Consider the following 24,172-nt stretch of genomic DNA (forward strand, 5'->3'; position numbering starts at 1 on the left):
GACCCCCATTCCCAGTGGGGTGTCAGGCCCCTGGGCACTCACAGCATGTAGGTAATGACTCCCACACTCCACATGTCCGTTGGGAACGAGACAAACTCATAATTGACGACTTCCGGGGCCAGGAACTCGGGAGTGCCAAAGTTCACCTTCAGCTTCTCACGAGGCTTGTACCTGGGGAGGAGGGGTGCAGAGAACAATGGGAGTGAGCCCCGAGAGAAGATGTGGATACCCTGCTAATTCCTGGTGGGGCGCTAAACACTCCCCAACCCTTGCTGTCAGCCATGTTTTCTGGACATCACATCCCACCACACGTGGTTTACTGGGAAATCATTCACACACCCAGGCCCTAAATGCAGACTTTCCTAAGTCACTGCGGAGAATAAGAAAACCACAGTCCTCCTCCTCCTCCAGGTATTTACAATCTGAAAAAGAGGGAAGATCAATATATCTTATGTGACTGGCCTGCAGTCACATGGATGAGCACAAACAACCTGTGTAGAAGCTGTGTGGGGAGGACTGCTCTATTGTGCATCATGGTTAAAGGGAAGATGATAGGAGTTATAGAAAGAGGCAAAATGCTCAACATCACTGATCATCAGGGAAATGCAAATCAAAAACCTCACACCATCAGAAAAAAATAGAAAATTGCAAGTGTTGGCTAGGATGTGAAGAAATTAGAACCTTGTCAGTAGAAATGTAAAAGGGAGCAGCTGTTATGGAAAACAGTATGGCAGTTCTTCAAAAAAAATTTTAAAGAACTACCATATGATCCAGGAATCCTACTTCTGGATATATATCCCAAAGAATTAAAAGCAGAGTCTTGAAGAGATATTTATACACCCATGTTCATAGCAGTATTATTCAGAATAGCCAAAAGGTGGAAGCAACCCAAGTGTCCATCAGCAGATGAATGGATAAACAATGTGGTATATACATACAATATGATATTATTCAGCCTTAAAAAGAAAGCAAATTCTGACACATGCTATGATATGGATGAATTTCGAAGACATTACAATAAGTGAAGTAAGCCAGTCACAAAAAGGCAAATACTGTATGATTCCACCTATATGAAGTTCCCAGTGTATTCAGTTCAGAGACAGAAAGTAGGATGCTGGTTTCCAGGAGCTGAAGGCAGGAGGAAAGTGGGGAGGAGTTGTTTAATGGGTACAGAGTTTCAGTTTTGCAAGGTAAAAAAAGCTCTGGAGATTGGTTGCAGAACAATATGAACATATTTAAAGACTACTGTAACTAACCTTGAAAATTGCTAAAACAGTAAATTTTATGTTATGTGTATTTTATACAATTACAAAAAGAAAAAGAACTAGAAAAAGTATTCTGGACATGAAGTTTAAGGAAGGCTAGGAAGAGAATTGATGGCTGTATGGGGAAGGGATTGGAGAAAGTTGGTTTTTAGAATCAATCTTGAAAAAGAAGAAAACCTCTAGCTGAAATTTAATGGACAGCAAAAAAGATACCCTTCAGTTGGAGAATGGATAATATAAAGTATGGTACATCTAGACAATGGAATAGTATTCAACACTTTAAAAAAATAAAAAAGAGATTCACAGAAAGACAAGATGAAGAGGCAGAGGGCTATGTACCAGATGAAAGAACAAGATAAAACCCCAGAAAAACAACTAAATGAAGTGGAGATAGGAAGTCTTCCAGAAAAAGAATTCAGAATAATGATAGTGAAGATGATCCAGGACCTCGGAAAAAGAATGGAGGCAGAGATCGAGAAGATATGTTTAATAAATATATGTTTAATAAAGATCTAGAAGAATTAAAGAACAGAGATGAACAATACAATAACTGAAATGAAATGAAAAATAACTGAAATGAAAAATACACGAGAAGGAATCAATAGCAGAATAACTGAGGCAGAACAATGAATAAGTGACCTGGAAGACAGAATGGTGGAATTGACTGTTGCAGAACAGAATAAAGAAAAAATGAAAACAAATGAAGATAGCCTAAGAGACCTCTGGGACAACATTAATGCAATGACAATCGCATTAAAGGCGTCCCAGAAGGAGAAGAGAGAAAGGACCTGAGAAAATATTTGAAGAGATTATAGTCAAAAACTTCCCTAACAAGGGAAAGGAAATAGCCACCCAAGACCAGGAAACTCAGAGAGTCCCATACAGGATAAACCCAAGGAGAAACACGCTGAGACACATAGTAATCAAATTGGCAAAAATTAAAGACAAAGAAAAATTATTGAAAGCAGCAAGGGAAAAATGACAAATAACATACAAGGGAACTCCCATAAGGTTAACAGCTGACTTCTCAGCAGAAACTCTACAAGCCAGAAGGGAGTGGCATGATATAGTTAAAGTGATGAAAGGGAAAAACCTACAACCAAGATTACTCTACCCAGCAAGGATCTCATTCAGATTCGATGGAGAAATCAAAAGCTTTACAGACAAGCAAAAGCTAAGAGAATTTAGCACCACCAAACCAGCTCTGAAACAAATGCTAAAGGAACTTCCCCTACGTGGGAAACAAAAGAGAAGAAAAGGACCTACAAAACCAAACCCAAAACAATTAGGAAAATGGTAATAGGAACATACATATCGATAATTACCTTAAATGTGAATGGATTAAATGTTCCAACCAAAAGGCACAGGCTCGCTGAATGGATATACAAACAAGACCCATATATATGCTGTCTACAAGAGACCCACTTCAGACCTAGGGACACATACAGACTGAAAGTGACGGGATGGAAAAACGTATTCCATGCAAATGGAAATCAAAAGAAAGCTGGAGTAGCAATACTCATCAGATAAAATAGACTTTAAAATAAAGAATGTAACAAGAGACAAGGAAGGACACTACATAATGATCAAGGGATCAATCCAAGAAGAAGATATAACAATTATAAATATATATGCACCCAACATAGGAGCACCTCAATACATAAGGCAACTGCTAACAGATATAAAAGAGGAAATCGACAGTAACACAATAATCGACTTTTACACCTCATTTACACCAATGGACAGATCATCCAAATGAAAATTAATAGGAAACACAAGCTTTAAATGCCATAATAGACCAGATAGATTTAATTGATATTTATAGGACATTCCATCCAAAAACAGCAGATTACACTTTCTTCTCAAGTGAGCATGGAACATTAACCAGGATATATCACATCTTGGGTCACAAAATCAAGCCTCAGTAAATTTAAGAAAATTGAAATCATATCAAGCATCTTTTCTGACCACAACTCTATGAGATTAGAAATCAATTACAGGGAAAAGAATGTGAAAAACACAAACACATGGAGGCTAAGCAATATGTTACTAAATAACCAAGAGATCACTGAAGAAATCTAAGAGGAAATAAAAAATACCTACAGACAAATGACAATGAAAGCACGATGATCCAAACCTATGGGATGCAGCAAGAGCAGTTCTAAGAGAGAAATTTATAGCTATACAAGCCTACCTCAAGAAACAAGAAAAATCTCAAATAAGCAATCTAACATTACACCTAAACGTTACACCTAAACTAGAGAAAGAATAAACAAAACCCAAAGTTAGCAGAAGGAAGGAAATCATAAAGATCAGAGCAGAAATAAATGAAATAGAAACAAAGAAAACAATAGCAAAGATCAATAAAACTAAAAGCTGGTTCTTTGAGAAGATAAACAAAATTGATAAACCATTAGCCAGACTCATCAAGAAAAAGACAGAGGGGACTCAAACCAATAAAATTAGAAATGAAAAAGGAGAAGTTACAACAGACACTGCCAAAATACAAAGCATCCTAAGAGGATGCAACTCTATGCCAATAAAATGGATAACCTGGAAGAAATGGACAAATTCCTAGAAAGGTATAACCTTCCAAGACAGAAGCGGGAAGCAATAGAAAATGTGAACACACCAATCACAAGTAATGAAATTGCAACTGTGGTTAAAAAACTCCCAACAAACAAAAGTCCAGGACCAGATGGCTTCACAGGTGAATTCTATGAAACATTTAGAGAAGAACTAACACCCATCCTTCTCAAACTCTTCCAAAAAATTGCAGTGGAAGGAACACTCCCAAATTCATTCTATGAGGCCACCATCACCCTTATACCAAAACCAGACAAAGATACTGCAAAAAAAGAAAATTACAGACCAATATCACTGATGAATATAGATGCAAAAATCCTAAACAAAATACTAGCAAACAGAATCCAAAAACACACTAAAAGGATCATACACCATGATCAAGTGGGATTTATCCCAGAGATGCAAGGATTCTTCAATATACGCAAATCAATCAATGTGATACACCATATTAACAAATTGAAGAATAAAAACCATATGATCATCTCAATAGATGCAGAAATAGCTTTTGACAATATTCAACACCGATTTATGATAAAAACTCTCCAGAAAGTGGGCATAGAGGGAACCTACTTCAACATAATAAAGGCCATATATGACAAACCCACAGCAAACATCATTCTCAATGGTGAAAAACTGAAAGCATTTCCTCTAAGATCAGGAATAAGACAAGGATGTCCACTCTCACCACTATTATTCCACATAGTTTTGGAAGTCCTGGGCACAGCAATCAGAGAAGAAAAAGAAATAAATGGAATACAAATTGGAAAAGAAGAAGTAAAACTGTCACTGTTTGCAGATGACATGATACTATATAGAGAGAATCCTAAAGATGCCAGCAGAAAAGTACTAGAGCTAATCAATGAATCTGGTAAAGATGCAGGATACAAAATTAATGCACAGGAATCTCTTGCATTCCTATACACTAATGATGAAAAATCTGAAAGAGAAATTAAGGAAATACTCCCATTTACCATTGCAACAAAAAGAATAAAATACCTAGGAATAAACCTATCGAGGAAGACAAAAGACCTGTATGCAGAAAACTATAAGACACTGATGAAAGAAATTAAAAATGATACCAACAGATGGAGAGATATACCATGTTCTTGGATTGGAAGAATCAATATTGTGAAAATGACTATACTACCCAAATCAATCTACAGATTCAGTGCAATCCCTATCAACTTACCAATGGCATTTTTTTACAAAACTAGAGCAAAACATCTTAAAATTTGTATGGAGACACAAAAGACACCAAATAGCCAAAGCAGTCTTGAGGGAAAAAAATGGAGCTGGAGGAATCAGGCTCCCTGACTTCAGACTATACTACAAAGCTACAGTAATCAAGAAAATATGGTACTGGCACAAAAACAGAAATATAGATCAATAGAACAAGATAGAAAGCCCAAAATAAACCCACACACCTATGGTCAACTAATCTATGACAAAGGAGGTAAGGATATACAATGGAAAAAAGACAGTCTCTTCAATAACTGGTGCTGGGAAAACTGGACAGCTACATGTAGAAGAATGAAATTAGAACACTCTCTAACACCATACACAAAAATAAACTCAAAATGGATTAGAGACCTAAATGTAAGACCAGGCACTATAAAACTCTTAGAGGAAAACATAGGAAGAACACTCTTTGACATAAATCACAGCAAGATCTTTCTTGATCCACCTCCTAGAGTAATGGAAATAAAAATAAAAATAAACAAATGGGACCTAATGAAACTTAAAAGCATTTGCACAGCAAAGGAAAGCATAAACAAGATGAAAAGACAACCCTCAGAATGGGAGAAAATATTTGCAAACAAATCATCGGACAAAGGATTAATCTCCAAAATATATAAACAGCTCATGCAACTCAATATTAAAAAAAACAAACAACCCAATCCAAAATGGGCAGAAGACCTAAATAGACATTTCTCCAAAGAAAACATACAGATGGCCAAGAAGCACATGAAGAGCTGCTCAACATCACTAATTATTAGAGAAATGCAAATCAAAACCACAATGAGGTATCACCTCACACCAGTTAGAATGGGCATCATCAGAAAATCTACAAACAACAAATGCTGGAGAGGGTGTGGAGAAAAGGGAACCCTCTTGCACAGTTGGTGGGAATGTAAATTGATACAGCCGCTATGGACAACCATATGGAGGTTCCTTAAAAAAATAAAACTAGAACTACCATTTGATGCAGCAATCCCACTACTGGGCATATACTCTGAGAAAACCATAATTCAAAATGACACATGTATCCCAATGTTCATTGCAGCACTATTTACAATAGCCAGGACATGGAAACAACCTAAATGTCCATCAACAAAGGAGTGGATAAAGAAGATGTGGAACATATATATAATGGGATATTAGCCACAGAGAGAAATGAAATTGGGTCATTTGTAGAGATGTGGATGGACCTAGAGACTTTCATACATAGTGAAGTAAGTCAGAAGGAGAAAAACAAATATCATATATTAATGCATATGTGGAATCTAGAAAAATGGTACAGATGAGCCTATTAGCAGGGCAGGAATAGAAAGGCAGACGTAGAGAAAGGATGTGTGGACACAGGGGGAAGGGGAGGGTGGGATGAATTGGGAGATTAGGTTTGACATAAATACACTACCACATGTAAAATAGATAGCTAGTGGGAACCTGCTGTATAGCACAGGGAGCTCAGCTTGGTGCTCTGTGATGACCTAGATAGGTGGGATGGGGTGGGGGAGGGAGGTCCAAGAGGGAGGGGATATATGTATACATATAACTGATTCACTGCACTGTACAGCAGAAACTAACACAACATTGTAAAGCAATTATACTCCAAAATAAATAAATAAATAAAATTGATAACCAACAGGGGCCTTCTGTATAGCACAGGGAACTCTGCTCAATATTATGTAACAATCTAAATGGGAAAAGAATTTGAAAAAGAATAGATATATGTATAATTGAATCAGTTTGTTGTACACCTAAAACTAACACAACATTGTTAATCAACTATACTCCAATATAAAATAAAAAGTTTTTAAAAAGCATATTACTAAGTGAAAGAAGCCAGTCTGAAAAGGCTACATACTGTATGATTCCAAATATATGACATTCTGGATAAGGCAAAACTGTGGAGACAGTAAAAAGATCGGTGGTTGCCAGGGATTAGGGAGGAGGGAGAGATAAACAGGTGAAGCACAGAGGATTTTTAGGGTAGTGAAAATACTTTGTATGATACTATAATAATGAATACATGTCATTATACATTTGTCCAAACCCATAGAATGTACAACACCAAGACTGAACCTAAATTTAAACTGTGGACTTTGGGTGACTATGATGTGTCAATGTAGGCTTATCAATGGTGATGAGGGGAGGCTTTGCATGTGTGGGGACAGGGGATAAATGGGAAATCCCTGTTCCTTCCCCCCAGTTTTGATGTGCACCTAAAACTCCTCTAAAAAATGAAATGTTAATTTAAAAAAATTAATGGGCACTTCCTATTCACCAGATACCATGCTAAAAGTTTTACTTATATAAACTTCTCATCCTCACAACAATCCTAAGAAGTAGCTAAGTTTACTGTCCTCATTTTACAGATGAGGCAATTGAGAAATAGAGAAGAATAAAATAAATATCCTGCCAATGTAGCCTGATTCCCTTAAATCAAGGATGTGAGTTTTCAAAATACAGTCTCTTCTTTTCCGAATTTGCTGAGAGTCAGGCAAATGCAGACCCTGACTCAACACAGACCATACTCACCAAGTGAAAGAGCAACAAAGATCACCTTGGTGGCTGAGTTGTGGCGGGAAGCCAGAGAGGGGAGGAGAGCTAGAGCCTTCCTCTGGAAGCCTGTTCCTCCCCTGCACTGGCACCTGACGGGAGCCTCGGGCCCAGGAGCCAAACTGAGAGGAACAGGCTTCCCCTTGAGGAGAGAAGGTCCAGGCTCTCAGCCCCTGGACATTCCTTTCCCAGGATGCATTCTTGTTTCCACTGCTTCATCTGCCCCACAGCTACATCCTGTATCATGTGACTTTGTAGTTCATTCCACTAGAGATGGCATATATTGCCCCATCCCATTGATGGTGAGCTTGGCCACATGAGCTGCTTTGGCCAGTGGAATGTGGGTGGACATGACGGTGGACCAATTCCAAGCTAGGCTGTAGGAGTGTGTCCTCTTGCTCTTCGGCCATCACCATGAGAAGAGAATGAGAGACACCTGGAACAGGCCTGTCCTCACTGACCTGCATCCAAGCCCAGTTCAACTCAGCCTAGATCAGTGACTCCCAACCAGTGGTGTGTGGGTAAAAGTTTAACAACGAGCTCTCTGATTTTCCTTTAAGTTTTGATTTGTATCACTTGCCAATCGTGTAAATACTGATTTCACTGTGTCTGATTTAAAAGTACCATCACCATGTCACTGAATGAAGAGTTGGGAAGAGATCGGCAATAGCACACTATTCTATAGTCTTTCCACCATATAGATAACAGTCAGTGTAAATAAACTCATGAGCATAAATAATTGTGAAATGTAGTGAAATAATTAGGAAGTGTTAACTTTTTAAAATTTAATATCTTTGTTTTAAAATAATTTCTTTAATTGTAAGCTTATACAATTTAATTTTTAATAATGGCCATGTTTAACAACTGGCTTACAAGATTCCTTATCATGAGCTAGTATAAGTTGGGTCCAGCATGCTAATTCCCCAGCTGACTTGAAAATGTGTGGAGGAAAATAAACAATTGGTGTTTTAAGTCACTGCATTTGGGGGTGATTTGTTATACAACAGTACTGTAGCAGTAGTTAACTGATCCATCCACCCCAAAACTGTGTCAAAATATCCACTAAGACCCCCCTCTCCAGATTCCCAGCCCAAGGCCCTCTGTGATCATAAGGTCACATATGAGGTTGCAGCCTCATAAGGTTTGAGATAGGCACTTCCTCACCCTGCCAAAGGATCTGATGAAATGGGCTTAGATTCCAATCTGAGCACTGGACTGGGAGTCAGGAGGCTCATTCCTGCACCCAACATTCTGGAGACCAAGATAATTAAACAAGATCCTTCCCATTCTGTCTCCATTCTCGACCCCTTGACATGTCCCTACTTAGACCCACTGATGACACTCACCACCCAGCCTGGTGTAAAACTGGTCCCTCTTGCTGGATGTCGGAGTCTCTGAAGATTTGTATGGCCCCACTCTACTGGGGGTCATACCTGCACTCACAATCTCAGCGCCTTCTCACAGCCGCACCCAGAAATACAACTGTACTTTCTATAGTTCGTGTTATGGGGAAAATTTGTCATTTCCTCCCTCTTTAAAAACATTTAACTATTCCGGAGTATAAAGCATGCTCTCTCAAACTGCACATTCCCCGCACAGGTCCCTCCTTTTAGAAGGACACAATTCCCAGGAAGCAGGCCAATTTGTTAAAAACCAATTTGCCAAAGAATCTTTTTGCTGAATGACCAGTTTGCCAGACTATCGAGGATGCTTTTGATGTTTTCCTTTCATCTCACAGCCAGAACCTGTGAACCTGTCAGCCCAGTTCCACTAAGTGCAATTTCCTGAGTACCACATTTTCTGACACCTGCACTTCTCCAGTGCCCAGCAGTTTTTCGTGGGTGGCTTTCTCTTAAATACAGCTCCCTGGGAGTTCCCTGGTGGTCCAGTAGGTAAGACTCCGTGCTCCCAATGCAAGGGGTGCAGGTTCAATCCCTGGTCAGGGAACTAAGATCCCACATGCTGTATGGCCAAAAAATTAAAAAATTAAAATTAAAAATATGGCTCCCTGTGTTTATTTTCTTGAACTTGCCCTCTACCTCTGGTCCCACTGGCAAAATTATTGCCATTAATGCCCTTAACCAGATTAACAAATTTGACTGACAGTTTGGAATAGATTTTTTTTAATTTTTATTGAAATATAGATTTACAATGTTGTGCTTGTTTCAGGTGTAAAGCAAAGTGATTCAGTTTTATATATATATATATATATATATATATATATATTCTTTTTTAGATTCTTTTCCATTATAGGTTATTACAAAATATTGACTATAGCTCCCTGTGCTATACAATAGGCCCTTGTTGGTTACCTATTTTATATATAGTAGTGTGTATTCGGGATAGATTTTGACTAATCGATTTTCGGTAAATTGGCCTACAACCCTTTTCACCTCTCACCATCTGAGACTCAATGGCCTATTGGATACCATTCCAACCTCTGAGCCTCCCTACTCAGGATGTCCCGTTAGTGCCCTCACCTTCTGCCGTGTCTTCCTCCCCGAGTCCCACCCACAGCTCCTGCCTCCCCCAGGCCAGCCTGCTCATGCGCAGTGTGCACCCTAGTCTTGGTCCCTAACTGACACTATCCCTCCTGCCCCCCTCCACACAGAGTCGTGCTGGAGCCAGTTCTCACGGGTGCACAAGAGCCAATGGTGCACATCTCCTCCCAACTCTGCACTCAGTGACGTCATGTTGGTAGCTTGAAATCAGCCAAAGTTAGCAAAGGTTACAAATCAACCCCACCTCCTCTCACGTCCCAGCCGCAGCGGGTTCTTAAACTTTTACCAGCACACTACTGCCTGCAGGTAACAAAGCCCTGTCCATTCGTCTCTTCTGGCTGCTCAGAGCCGTCCCAGACTCCAGGAACCTCAGGTGGTTACTTCTTGCTCTGAATTCACAGTGTGTCACTGTAAAACCTCATTTGGCAGTTGGTCACCTGGCATTTGGTAGGGTCCTGCATACACTAGTGTGTGAGGTCTGGATGAAGAATATATTGCCCCACAGTGAGGGAACAGTGGTTCTTGGGGGGAGGGCAAAAAAATCTTAGCTATTACAACGGTCTGCGGTTCTCCAAAGGGCCACAGTACATAAACAGATACACAATACACCTGTGGCATTACATTTCATGAGGAGGGGACCGAGGGATTAGGAAAGAAATGGTTAAAAAGGCTCTTTGTGGGGCAGGTGGAGACATGAAAAATAGGTTGAGAAACACGCCCTGGTGCATAAGGTGTGCAAGTGTATAGGATGAATCCCAATTTTATACAACATTATTTGGGAAAATATTAAGCAATTTTTTTACATTATGGATTGAGTGCGATTTTTAGGCATCTGGGTTGGGGGATTTGGGACTGTTCATGAAATGCAGTACGCTGTGTACTGCAGACCCTGAAGGTACAGAGTGGCGATAAGGACTTCTCTCTGCTGTTGCTCCAATACCACACTTGGCCTCCCATCCATCATGTGGGGCCCTGAAAATGCACCTTTCACTCCTGCAAAGAGGTGACATTTACCTCTCCAACCAGTGGGGAAGTGACCTAGGAAGACCACCATTGTGGGTTTGAACGCCCCCTCTGGGAGGCCGGTGGTGGACACCAGAGGCTGAGCTCAGGCACGGCTCTGCCACCATGGGGATGAAGTGCTCCTTTCTCCCATTGTGGATGGAGTGGTAGATGCTGCAAGGCTCAGAAAGTGACAAAAACAACTTCTGTGTGGAAAATGACCATTAGAGTAAGAGAAAATTTCAAGATTTGAAGGCGTGGTGTGAAGACCTATCTAGAAAGTATGTGATTCTCAGAGAAATGTCATTCTTGGTGGAAATAGAATTCTGGAGGAAGGCTGGAGGATGAACATACATTTATTGCCATCTTCACAGACTGTGGATGCCCTCCCCAATGCCAAGTGTCTGTTACAGCCACACCACTGGGTGTGCACAACATGGGCAAGAGCCCTGCAGAGACACGGTGTTCATCAAGCATGAGACTGGACAGGATCCAACAGTAAAACCATACGTCACTAGGCTTTAGGTGTTTTAAGGGACTTTAAGATGTTTTTTAAATTATATATGATGTTCACTTTATGCACTGAAACTTGAGAACCTAACCACCCTCATTGGATGGGTCTGCACTGTTGATGTATTATCTCATTTAAACTTCATAATTGTCCATATCAGCTGGCACTGCATGTATCACCATTTTACCAAGATCTAAGCCAGTCCTGAGTGCCCAGAACCACTTACGCATGGCACCATCCTATTTAACCTAATCATTTTCTGGAGGGCAGGGTTGGTGATGAATGCATCACACAGCCCAGTACATCTTGGCCCCAGGAGGCCTGGGGAATGGATAGAAGGAGCTGCCCAGCACCCCCATTCGGTGACCCCCTTTAACTATCACTCCCCTCTCTGTTCACACAGGTAGTTTGAAATACTGTTAATCCCACAGCCTTTTAGGGAGAAGCAGAGCCCGCAGCACAAAGCCGCCCCCTGCAGTAGTAACGAGGCCTCTCTATGCAGTCTTTGTGAAGGCGGCCAGCCTCAGTGAGAAAGCTTTCTCATATCAGTCCCAAAACTCAAAAGTTGGCTGAGTTGTGGGTAACCATGTCCAAGAGAGCCACCAATAGTTTCCAAGGAGTTCTGTCAAAGTACCGAAATAAAACTCCCTTACCTTCTGGCCAGCCCGAAGTCGATGATCTTAATTTGGTGTCCCGTCTGATTGACACACAGTATGTTCTCAGGCTGGGAAAGAAAGAGAAGTTTGCATAGCTTAATCAACAGATAAGAAGGTCTGAGTTCCCACACTTATTTGTCTACAGGCCTCAGTTTCCCAGCCTGCAAGGGAAAGCCCTACAGGGCAGCCCTATAGGGATGGATAGATATTGAAAATAAATGATGTGGGCTAGTATGAGACAATAGGGAGTAGTATGGATGGTGGGGAACTGGAGAACTCCTGCCCTGTGTAAAGGGGCAGCCACTGTTCAGCTCTACCCACTGACCACCACACAGGAATGCAGGCCCAGTCACCAGAGTTCCTCAGTCCTCAAGGGAAGACAGAAATCGAGGTTTAAGGAAAAATTCCATGCTTTTAAATGTTGACAACTTAATCCAATTTAAACATGCATTCATCATGTATAGGAATCAAACACGACATGTCTGGGATGCAGATCTGGCCCACAAGCTGATTGTTTGTGACCATTGGCTTGGGGTGGTGGTTCTAAACCCTGGCTGCACGCTAGAATCATCAGGGAAGTCCTCAAAAGTCCCAACACCCAGGCCCCAACCCTGACCTGATTACATCAGAATCTCAGGGGTGGGACCAAATCTGCAGTAGTTTGGTCAAGGAGTTCAGAGCTGCAAAATGTCAACCTGCCATTTTGTGGTGACAGCTATGACCCATGGGATGGAGGTGCTGGACTTGACATACTTCTCTTAAGTGTTTCAGATCAGCTTGGAGGCCCTGAGGGAGACTGGAACGATTCTCCTTGCTTGTGCCAGACAAATTTGCATAGGGGTAAGGGTGGAGGGCAGACAGAGGGCTTATGGTATAAAGGATCTAGAGACCTAAGGCCAGTGCCTGAGGTCCAGGGGTCCATTACCAGGGTTCCTAGCCCTAGATGAGTACTTTCCCACTCTGGAAACTCAGTGTCTCCATCTGTAAAATGGGAATAATAACCTCTTCCTGCCTTCTTCCTGGAGGGCGTGAAGATCAAATGACATAATATGCATTAAAAACTTTCCAGCTTATGAAGCAAATGTCAGGTACTATTTCTCCTAACAGAAGTTTTTATTGCTATTTATGTTACAAAGCGGTTGTGAAATTCCTCAGATAGGTTCAGGAAATTGATGATTAAAAATCTTCATGTCTTGGGACTTCCCTGGTGGTTCAGTGGTTAAGAATCAGCCTGCCAATGCAGGGGACATGGGTTCGAGCCCTGGTCAGGGAAGATCCCACATGCCACAGAGCATCTGGGCAATCCCACAGAGCAATCCCACCAGCAATGTACAAGAGGTCCAATTTCTCCAAATCCTAGCTAACGCTTCTTGTCTGCCATTTTTGTTTTTTATTTTAGCTAATCCAATGGGTGTGAAATAGTGTCTCATTGTAGTTTTGATTTACATTTCTCTTTTGACTAACGATGTTAAAAATCTTTTCATGTGCTTATTGGCCATTTTTATATCCTCATTGGATAAAGGTCTATTCAAATCCTTTGCCCATTTTCAAATTTGTCTTTCTCAATGAGTTGTAAGAGTTCTTTATATATCCTAGATATAAGTCCTTTATCAGATATATGATTTGAAAATATTTTCTCCCATTCTGTGGGCTGTTATTTCATTTTCATTATGGTGTCCTTGGAAACATAATGGTTTTTTTTTTTTTTTTTTTTTTTTTTTTTTTTTTTTTTTTTTTTTTTTTTGTGGTACGCGGGCCTCTCACTGTTGTGGCCTCTCCCATTGCGGGGCACAGGCTCCGGACGCGCAGGCTCAGCGGCCATGGCTCACGGGCCCAGCCGCTCCGCGGCATGTGGGATCTTCCCGGACCGGGGCACGAACCCGTGTCCCCTGCATCGGCAGGCGTATTCTCAACCACTGCGCCACCAGGGAAGCCCCATAATGGTTTTTAATTTTGATGAAGTCTAATTTATCAACTTTGCTCTTCTAGCTTGAGCTTTTGACTCATATATAATATACCTATGCTTTCTTCTAAGAACTTTATAGTTTTAGCTCTTACATTTAGGTCTATATCCATTTTGAGTTAATTTTTGTATATATTATGAGGTAGGGGTTCAACTTTCATGTGGATATCAAGCATGGTGTCCCAGCACCATTTGTTGAAAAGACTATTCTTTGCCCATTGAACTGTCATGGCACTTTTTTCAAAAATCTATTGACCACAAATATAAGGGTTTAATTCTGGACTCTCAATTGCATTCCATTGATCTGTCTGTCTGTCCTTGCATCATAACACAGTTTTGATTTCTGTAGCTTAGTAGTAAGTTTTGAAGTCGGGAAATGTGAGTCCTCCAAATTTGTCCTTCTTTTTCAAGACTGTTTTTGCTATTCTGGGTCCCATAAATTTCCATCTGAATTTTAGGATTAGATCATTAATTTCTGCTAAGAAGCCAGCTGTGATTTTGAGAGGATTGCACTGAACATAGAGATCATTTTGGAGAGTATTGCCATCTTAACAATATTAAGTTTTCTGATCTATGAGTATGGGATGTCTTTCCATTTACTTATGCCATCTTTAATTTCTTTCAACAATGTTTCATAGTTTTCAGAATATAAGGCTTATACATCTTTGGTCAAATTCATTTCTAAGTATTTTATTCTTTCTGATGCTACTGTAAATGAAATAGTTTTCTTAATTTTATTTACAGAATGTCAACTGCTAATGTATGGAAATGCAATTGATTTTTACATCTTACATGCTACAACATTGCTGAACTCATTTATTAGTTCTAAGAGTTTCATTCCACCCTTCTTAGGATTTTCTATATACAAAATCATGTCATCTGTGAATAGAATTTTACTTCTTCCTCTCCAATCTGGATGTCTTTTATTTATTCTCTTGCCTAATTGCCCTGGTTAGAATCACAAGTACAATGTTTAATAGAAATGGCAAGAATATACACCCGTGTCTTGTTCCTGATGTTAAGAGGAAAACATTCAACATTTTACCATTATGTTTAATATTAGCTGTGCATTTTTCATAGATGGCCTTTATCAGGTTAAGGAGTTCTCTTCTATACCTAATTTGCTTAGTGTTTTCATCATGAAAAGTTTTTTGATTTTGTCAAGTGATTTTTCTGCAGCTACTAAAATGATCATGTGATATTGTCCTTTATTCTTTTAACATGGCATATTACATGGTTTGATTTTTCATATGTTAAACCAACCTTGCATTCTTGGGACAAATCCCACTTTGTGATGTGTATAATCCTTTTTAAATGTTGCTGTATTTAGTTTACTAATTTTTTATTGAGAATTTTTACATCTATATTCACAAGGGATATTTGTCTGTAGTTTCATCACAAGAAGTGATGTCTGCATGGTTTTGGAATCAGGATAAGTCTGGTCTCATAAAATGAGTGAGGAAGTGCTTTATTCTCTTCTAATTTTTGGAACAGTTTGTGAAGGATTGGTATTAATTCTTTAAACATTTGATAGAATTCACCAATGAAGCCATATGGGCCTCGGCTTTTCTCTGTGGGTAGTTTTTTACACCAATTTGATTGTTTTACTTGTTATAAGTCTATTCAGATTTTCTATTCCTTTTGAGTGAGTTTTCAGAAGTTTGTGTCTTTTGGGGGAATTCATCCATTTTATCTACATTATCTACTTTACTGGCATACAATTTTTCATAACATTCCCTTATAATCTTTTTGTATTTCTGTAAGGCTGGTAGTGATGTCTCCTCTTTCATTCCATTCATTTTAGTAATTTGAGTCTTCTCTCTAGTTCAATGTAGCTAAATATTTGTCAATTTATTGATCTTTTCAAAGAATCAACTTTTGGTTTCATTGATTTTCTCTACTGTTTCTCTATTTCTGTTTCAATTATTTCTGCTCTAATCTTTCTTATTTGTATCCTCTGCTTGCTTTGAATTTAGCTTGCTCTTCTTTTTCTAGTTTTTTAAGATGGAATTATTGGTTTGAGATCTTCTTTTAATATATGTGTTTGCAGCTACAAATTTCATTCCTAGTTTAGATGCACCCCCATAAGTCTTGGCATGTTGTGTTCTCATTTTCATTCACCTCAAAGTATTTTCTAAAACTTAATTTTAATAATAATTTTATCTGGCCTGATATATCAAAAACACTACCATTTCAATAAGTTATCAAAATAAAAAATATTGATGAAACATTTTCTATTATTTTTATCATATTGCCTTTGAAGTCCAGTGTGCATTTTACATTTATAGCACATCTCAAATCAGACACTAAATTTTCATCAGAAATACTTTAGATGTATTTAGATCTCATGAATTATTTGTATTTAGATTTCATGAAATTTATAGCTTTTGAAAAGCAAATTAACATATTGAAATTGTTCCAAATATACTTAATGTTTTTCAATAATTTAATCATGTCAATTTTTAGATTTAAATTAATAAAATTTAAAATTCAGTTCCTCGCTCACACTAGTTATATTTCAAGTGCTTAATAGTCAAATATGGGGCTTCCCTGGCAGTCCAGTGATCAACACTCCACACTTCCACTTCAGGGGGCACAGGTTTGATCCCTGATTGGGGAATGAAGATGCCACACAACACAGTCAAAAAAAAAAAAAAAAGAAGAAGAAAAGGAAAAAGAAAGAAAGAAGAAAAAAAGGCAAATGTGGCTAGTGTCTATTATATTGGACAGTGCAGCTCTGAGCTCTTTCTCCACATTTTAAATCAACCAACATTCCTAGGAGGTAGGTATTATCATTCCCCACTTTTCAATTGATAAGCTTATGCAAAATCAATCACTAAGATCAAGAAACTTACACAAGATTTCATGGACCAGGAAGAGGCTGAAGTAACACAAGCCCTGCTTCTGGATGAGAAACAGACCTTGGCAATAATTGTCTCCTACTGTAGTGTCACAGGCATTGCCCCAAAGGCTGTTCATTGACCCTGAATCACAGAGCAGAATCCTAGCTTCTCCTAACTGCTCATCCCACAAGCAGCTGGTCCAGAGGCTCTGGAATTAGCTCTAGTAAGCAGGGAAGCTTGAGGTCACTTCCCCACCATCTCCACCATTTTTCATAGTACCACAACCTTATCAGGAAAGATGGCCAGAAGGAGCAATGTGTACACATGTAGGTCCAGACAGCACACTTCCCATCTTCTGTGGTGAGCCACTGAAATTCCTGACAGGGGTAGTAGAGAAATATCTTCCTGTTGTGCCAGTGGAGTAGAAAAACCACAGCAATGGCCACCATGCAAATCAAAACCACAAGGAGATATCACTTTAAACCTGTTAGAATGTATGTCATCCAAAAAACAAGAGATAACAAGTGTTGGTGAGGATGCAGAGAAAAGGGAAACATTGCACACTGTTGGTGGGAATGTATTAATAAATTGGTGCAGCCATGATGGAAACAGTGTGGATGTTCCTCAAAAAATTAAAAATAGAACTACAATGTGATCTAGCAATTCCACTTCTGGGTATGTATCCAAAGGAAACCAAATCACTATTTTGAAGAGATATTTGTACCTCCATATTCACTGCAGCATTATTTACAATAGTCAAGACATGGATACAACTTAAGTGTCCATCAACAGATGAATGGATTTTTTAAATGTGATATATATATGTGTGTGTGTATGTATATGTATATATATATACACATATACATACACACGCACACACACACACACACATATATACATACACACAATGGAATATTATTCAGCCATAAAAAAGAAGGAAATTCTGCCATTTGTGACAAGATGGAACTTGACAACATTATGCAAAGTGAAATAAGTCAGACAGACAAAGACACTTACTGTATGATCTCAGTTATAAGTAGAATCTAAAAAATTGGAGGCATCACACTTCCTGATCTCAAACTATAACTAAGCTACACTAATCAAAATAGTATAACATTGGCATAAAAATGCAGACATGTAGATCAATGGAACAGAATAGACATCCTAGAAATAAACCCATGTACAAAAAAGAAAGAAAGGAATGGCTACCACATGCTTACTTTTTGTCAAGTAGACAAAAGAAGCTGTAATGCATTCATTCAATGGACTATACCATAGCCGTTAAGGAGAATGAGAAAATGGGCTTCCTTGGTGGCGCAGTGGTTGAGAGAAAAAAAAAGAGAATGAGAAAAGATGTCTATAGTGTACTGTTAACTAAAAAGGGCAAATTTAAAAACGAGATGTATAGTATGATCCCTTTTGTGTGTGTGTGTGTTTGTCATGCCAAATTGCTAATACAAAAGACCTTTCAGCACAGAGGGAAGAACTTTCACTGTTCATTTCATACATTTCTATATTGTCTATATTTGTTACCATATGCTTATGTTTCTATTTCAGTTTTAAAAACTAATCTTAGAGATTTTTTTAATAGAAAAAAGTCACTGTATCATTTGATCTTCAAAGAACACTTAATGAGGTACCTATTTTCCACATGTCACAGATGGAGGAACTGAGGCTCAGAGACTTGGCCTGCCCTAGACTCCAGAAGTAGGCAATGGCAGAGCAAGGAATGGAAGCCAGGATTGGGTGCTGACAGAGCTCTCAAAGATGAGAGAGCAGCAGGGGCTCAGGAACCGGGGCACCCAGCCGCCACATGCCCAGGGTGGAGCCTGACCTTGAGGTCCAAGTGCAGGACGTACTGCTGATGGAGGTATTGCACACCCTCGCAGATCTGCTTGGTGAACAACACCACATCCAGTTCAGTCAGGTGGTACTTCTCTTCTGTGATCCGGTCAAAGAGCTCACCCCCATCCACACTGCCAGGGCAAAGGAAGAGGCAGGCACTAACTGAGCAAGGCTCTCAGAAGACTGGTCCACTCATCACCAGGTGAACCCAAGGGTGCCACTGCCATCTGGGGTTTTATGGGGACCTTTGCTCCATTCCCAGCTCAGGGTATGGGGTAAAAAGGAAGTGATGGGCCAAAGGGGAGACTGGGGCTTATCTGCAGTGTTGATCATCCAGGCTCACTCTGGATACTCACTCTTGATACTCTAGGCCAAGGTTGTAAACTCATTGGCCGACAGGGGCCAATTAGTACCTACATGGCAAGAACCCTAAGTGGACAAATCAGACCAGATGTAACACAAAACTTTTCTTAGAACACATAGCCCTCAGTCTAATCTTTTTCCACTTTTTAAAGAGAACTGACATGACAAATATTTCACTCTCCTCAGTCCTACCAGAAGGAAAATAGCAACACAAGCACAATAATAAATGTCCCCTGAGCCCCTGGTCTCAACGTCATGGGTAGCTGGAAGTGGTAGGGACTGTAGCAAATGGAAGTTTGATTGCCCCGTCTACAAAGGTCAGTTACTATGAGCTCCATCACCCCAGTTCCAACTGGAAATGTAGATCCAGCATTACTAGATCTTTTATATTTGCAAGAAAAGCTAGACATCTAGGTTTTAATGTGAAATTTCCCAATCTCCAACTAACAACTAAATTTAGTCAACAACTAAACCAAAATTACTAAAAATTGTGTAGGCCAAAACAATATCTGTAGGTCAAATCAGGTTCACTGGCTGCTGGCTTGTGACAAATGGCTTTGTCCTCTGTGTTCTATGTTGGAGGTCAGGCAGAGGAGGTGATGCCTTTCCCTGGGTGTCGCTGAGAGGGGAAGGAAAGGGAGAGCTTTGCTGGAATCTCAGCTCCCAGCCCCACCCCGAGCCCTGGCCCAGTCTCCCATGCTCACTACTCCATGACAAGGGTAAAGCTGTTCTTGCTCTCAAAGGCATCGTAGAGCTGGATCAGGTTCACATGGCTGAGCTGGTTCATGATGTTGATCTCGTTCTTCACATCCTCCTTGTGGAGCCAAAGGGGAGAGGAGTTTCCAAGAAATGGGTCAGGAAGAGAAGTCAGCTGCCCTTCCCAAGACACACACACACACACACCCTGCACCCTCATTTCCTGTTCTCACACCGGCTTTCCTCAACTCACCACCCACACCAGCTTCTTACAGCTGCAAGGGCCCACCCATTTCACAGGTAGGAAACCTGAGGGCCAAAAAGGAACCCTGGAGGTCCAGGAGGACCTGTTGCCCAGGGTGCAAGGTGACCTGCCGACTGGAGTGTGGGAGTCGTGGAAAAGAGGCAGGAAAGGTGGCTGGGTTTCCTGCTCAGAATGGAGGGGCCTGGGGCAGTATGGGGCCCAGGGTGGCCCAGGGGGAAGTGAAGGAATCCTGAGCTTGGCCCGGGACACCCACTGTCCCGGGGCAAAAACCTCACCCGGTCCTTGGCACTCTTCACTTTGATGATCTTGGCTGCCAGCGAGAGGCCCGTGGCCTTCTCCGTGCATCTGTGGACCTGGCCAAACCGGCCCCTGCAGACATATGATGACAGAGCAGTCTCAGAGGCCCAGAAGCACCCCCCGCACGTGATGGGCCAGCCCCACCCTGGACCTTGGGCTTTCTGGTCCTACCTCTGCTCCGCACACACCACGGGGATTACCCGGCACCCCAGAGTTATCAGTCGCCACCCCCACACCACACAGGCTCTGAACCTGGAAAAGAGCTTCTTCACCCCATATGTGTGGGCCATCCTGCAACCCAGAGGGTGTGTCCCCCCAACCCACAGAACCCAGGCCATCCTGCACCCCAGGCGGTGTCCCAGTCACCCACACCACCTAGTCCACCCTGCACCCCAGAGGGTGTTCTCTCCACCCACACCACCCGGGCTGTCCTGCACCCTAGAGGACATCCCTCTTACCCCACCCCATGCCGGCTCCCATGCCACCCCCAGTACACGGGTCCCAGGCCTGCACTGTGAGCCCTCCTTCACCCTACACTTAATCTCACTCACACCATGTGGGCCCTCCTGCACTCCGCAGATATCTCCTCACCCACTCTTTGTGAGCTCTCCGCTCACTCTCATGCTGTGCGGGACATCCCACTCCTGGCGGTGGCCCCATCAATCAGTTCCCGAGAACCATCAGCGGCATCCAGCTGTCCAGTTGCCCCACCCCTCATCAAGGCAGAAGGCCAGCTTACCCTCCCAGGACTTCGTGCTGGCACACTGTGTAGCCCGCTGAGGTCGAGGTCTCCCTCACACTCACCACCCGATGCTCAAAGGGGGCTGGCGGGGCTGGACTGTCGTCTGTTCGGGAGACAGCAGCCTGTGAGCCTCCTTTGTGCCGTCCCCACCTCTCAGATCCCCCCACCACCAGTTCCAGACCCACTTGGTTCAAAAACGGCTTCTGCCAGTTTGTGGGAGGCTTATCGAGGCAGCACTCAGAGTGTTCCAGGGACAACTCCATGACCTCAGCAACCCTGGACCCAGAGCAGGGGAAATACTTCTATTTTCTCTTAGTTTGTCTCACAAGCAACTTTCTGCTCCCCAAAGTAGAAGACTGAATTTGCTTTGAGAGCACATTGTGTATCTTTTTTGTGTCTGCAAAGGTGAGCCCAAGCCCTAGACTACAAGAGGGTAACATTTGCATGGTTGTGATGTTTCCTGGGCCCCTGGAAAGCCTGGATTCTGGGTGTGTCGCAGAGAATCCACATCTAGAATTCCAGTCTGAAGTCTCCTTCGCTGCAAAGTAACTGCCTTCTGTTCCGGAGCCCAACTGTCAGATCCTGGCTCTGTCAGCACTGACCTTGTGACCTTAAACGTCCTTCTCAGCCCCTCCTGTGTTTCACGTGTCTCCACTCCACAGGCCTGTGAGGGTAAACGCCACCACAAATGCCCGAGGCTCGGCTCACAGGGCGTCCTCAGCTAACATTGGCTTTATCACCATCTCAAGTCTCAGAAAAGACTCTGAAGTCACAGCCTGCTCTCAGCAGTGTTTCAGGAATTAAGGGAGGCCTATGTCCTCATGTGGACCAGGTCATACAAGGGGAGAGGAAGCAGCCAGAAAAGTCAGAGCACAGCACAGGGCAACTGTGGAGCCCAGAACAGGCAAGGGGCAACAGGATGACCTACAGAACGCTCAGCCTTTCCTCAGGGACCTCCAGAAATTCTGGGACAGGGAGTCAGCAAATGGTGGCCTTCCAGCAGCCATATGGGATGAGAGCTCAGACCAATGAGGGTGTGGCCCTAAGGACTGGAGGAGTTTAGGCCCTTTGGGTCACAGGAACACAAGGACGCCTCCCACCACCATTGGGACAGAAAGCAGGTCAGCAGCCCCTTCCCGATCCTGGATGAGAGTCAGCCCACTGGGTGCAAATGGCTGAGAGTGGGTTATATATACCAGTTAATGGATTTGCTTTTTAGCAGGAGCCTTCCCTGTCTCAATCCAGAATGATACCAATAGTATCAGGCAGGCAGGTGGCTTTGAGAAATCCGAGTTGAGCCCCATGGGTTCCCTCTTCTCCAATGACTAGAGCCAACATGAGCTCAGCCTGCTGCATCTCTGTGCCTTGGTCTCCAGCCCTGGGATGTGCTGGCAGGCTGTTCCCAGTCTTGGACTCCCCAATACCCACATTCTCTCTCTCTGGAAGCTTCAGGGAGGCCCCCCAGAGTAGGCCTTTCAAACTCACTCACCTCGGGGCACACAGCAATGCCCTCACTTACCCAGAAACAGGCTGCCCGCCTCAGCTCCCGGGGGTGTCCTCCTTCCTGCTTCGGCTCTGCTCGTTGCTCTGGCTGTGCAGTCTTTTCCAGGCTCAGAGTTCCCTGCTCCTGGGCCTGTATCCTGCTGCAGGCCTGGGGTCCTGGCATCGGCTCCCTTGTCCCTCCAGGCCCTGCTTGGTGCCATGGAGGGCTCGGGCCCAGATCCCTGCTTCTCTTTGGCCTTTGCTCCGCAGTCGCTGCTCCGCTTCCACAGTGGGGAAAACACCCCGGCTCCTTTTGGGGTATGTTTTCCTGACTCAGTCCCAGGGGCCTGGGGGCAGCACCTGGGCCCAGGTGAGTCCTGCTCACCTGGATGGGCAGCTGCTGGAGCCTCTGCAGGGGGCGTGGTCCTGAGGCTGCCGCCTCGTGTCACAAGTAGCTCCCCAGGGGTGTCTGTCTCGTGCACTTGAATGGAGATCCTGGGGCAGAGAGAAATGTGGCCCTGAGGTTAAAAGCAAGAACTTGAGTCAGAACAGACCTGGGTTCAAATGCCTGCTGCTGCCATCCACTGACCATGGCCTCTTAGCCTCAGTTTTCTCATCTGTTAAAAAGGGCCCTTTGGGTTGTTGTAATAGTAAGTGTTAGCTTGCGGTTGAAAGCAGCAGATTCCATCCCCTGTCCCTCTCTGCCCAGACAGGACACCAGGGGAGAGGCTGGCTTCAGTGACATATGGTGCCACCAGCTCTCAGGATTCCACTGGATCAGCATCCAGGAAAGACTTGAAGCAACCTGTGGTGGGTGGCGGTTGGGAGGAGTGGGAAGGTGGACACCAGCTGTCTCTGTGGCCCCTTGGAAATGTGCTTCTGCCCCAGGAGGAATATGGCCAAGAGGCAGGAGACCTGGGCTCTTCCCTCCCTTCTTTGGACCTTAGTTTCCCTTCCATTAAATGAAGAGAAGAGTGAACCAAGTCAAACATCACACTGAAGCTTCAGGTCAGACACATTTTAGTAAAATCAGGGAATTGCTCATAAGAGTCTGGACTTTCTGTTTCTCCTGAATAAAACAGTCCTGGCTGTGCTGGGCCTGCATGCTTACACAGCTGAGGAAACTCTCTGCCTCCCTACAGGCCCCCCTGTGCCACTGGGCCATGCCACTGGGCCCACTGCATCCATGTTTGTTACCCAGACCAAGCAGCATTGTGGTTTGGGAAGCCAGCTGGAGGTCAGGAAGGACGTCTAAGCCCTGACATTCAGAGGGAAGGACCCTGATCCTAGGAGCTTCAGACCCTCCCTCTCCGAGTTGCCCTCTGACTGCCCTTCACAACCCCACTGCCGAGGTCTATGAGTATTGCAACAG

The 24,172-nt window shown here is 42.6% G+C and overlaps 1 protein-coding gene across 4 annotated transcripts in view; it reads right to left on the reverse strand.

Moving 5' to 3' along the window:
• Window positions 1-24,172, reverse strand: part of MYLK3 (myosin light chain kinase 3) — a 55,967-nt gene that overhangs the window by 5,432 nt on the left and 26,363 nt on the right. For 3 of the 4 annotated variants that reach the window (XM_059045662.2, XM_067020384.1, XM_059045661.2), the window contains exons 4-10: window positions 22,838-23,295; window positions 21,316-21,421; window positions 20,555-20,648; window positions 20,023-20,132; window positions 18,945-19,086; window positions 12,302-12,372; window positions 43-171 (exon numbers count right to left, since the gene is read on the reverse strand). In XM_059045662.2, coding sequence (XP_058901645.1) covers window positions 43-171; window positions 12,302-12,372; window positions 18,945-19,086; window positions 20,023-20,132; window positions 20,555-20,648; window positions 21,316-21,421; window positions 22,838-23,295 — 1,110 coding nt within the window. The remainder of the gene's footprint in view (window positions 1-42; window positions 172-12,301; window positions 12,373-18,944; window positions 19,087-20,022; window positions 20,133-20,554; window positions 20,649-21,315; window positions 21,422-22,837; window positions 23,296-24,172) is intronic. The other variant, XM_067020383.1, reaches the window with a different exon arrangement.

This window comes from Kogia breviceps, chromosome 18 (assembly GCF_026419965.1).
Source record: "Kogia breviceps isolate mKogBre1 chromosome 18, mKogBre1 haplotype 1, whole genome shotgun sequence".
Classification (NCBI taxonomy): domain Eukaryota; kingdom Metazoa; phylum Chordata; class Mammalia; order Artiodactyla; family Physeteridae; genus Kogia; species Kogia breviceps.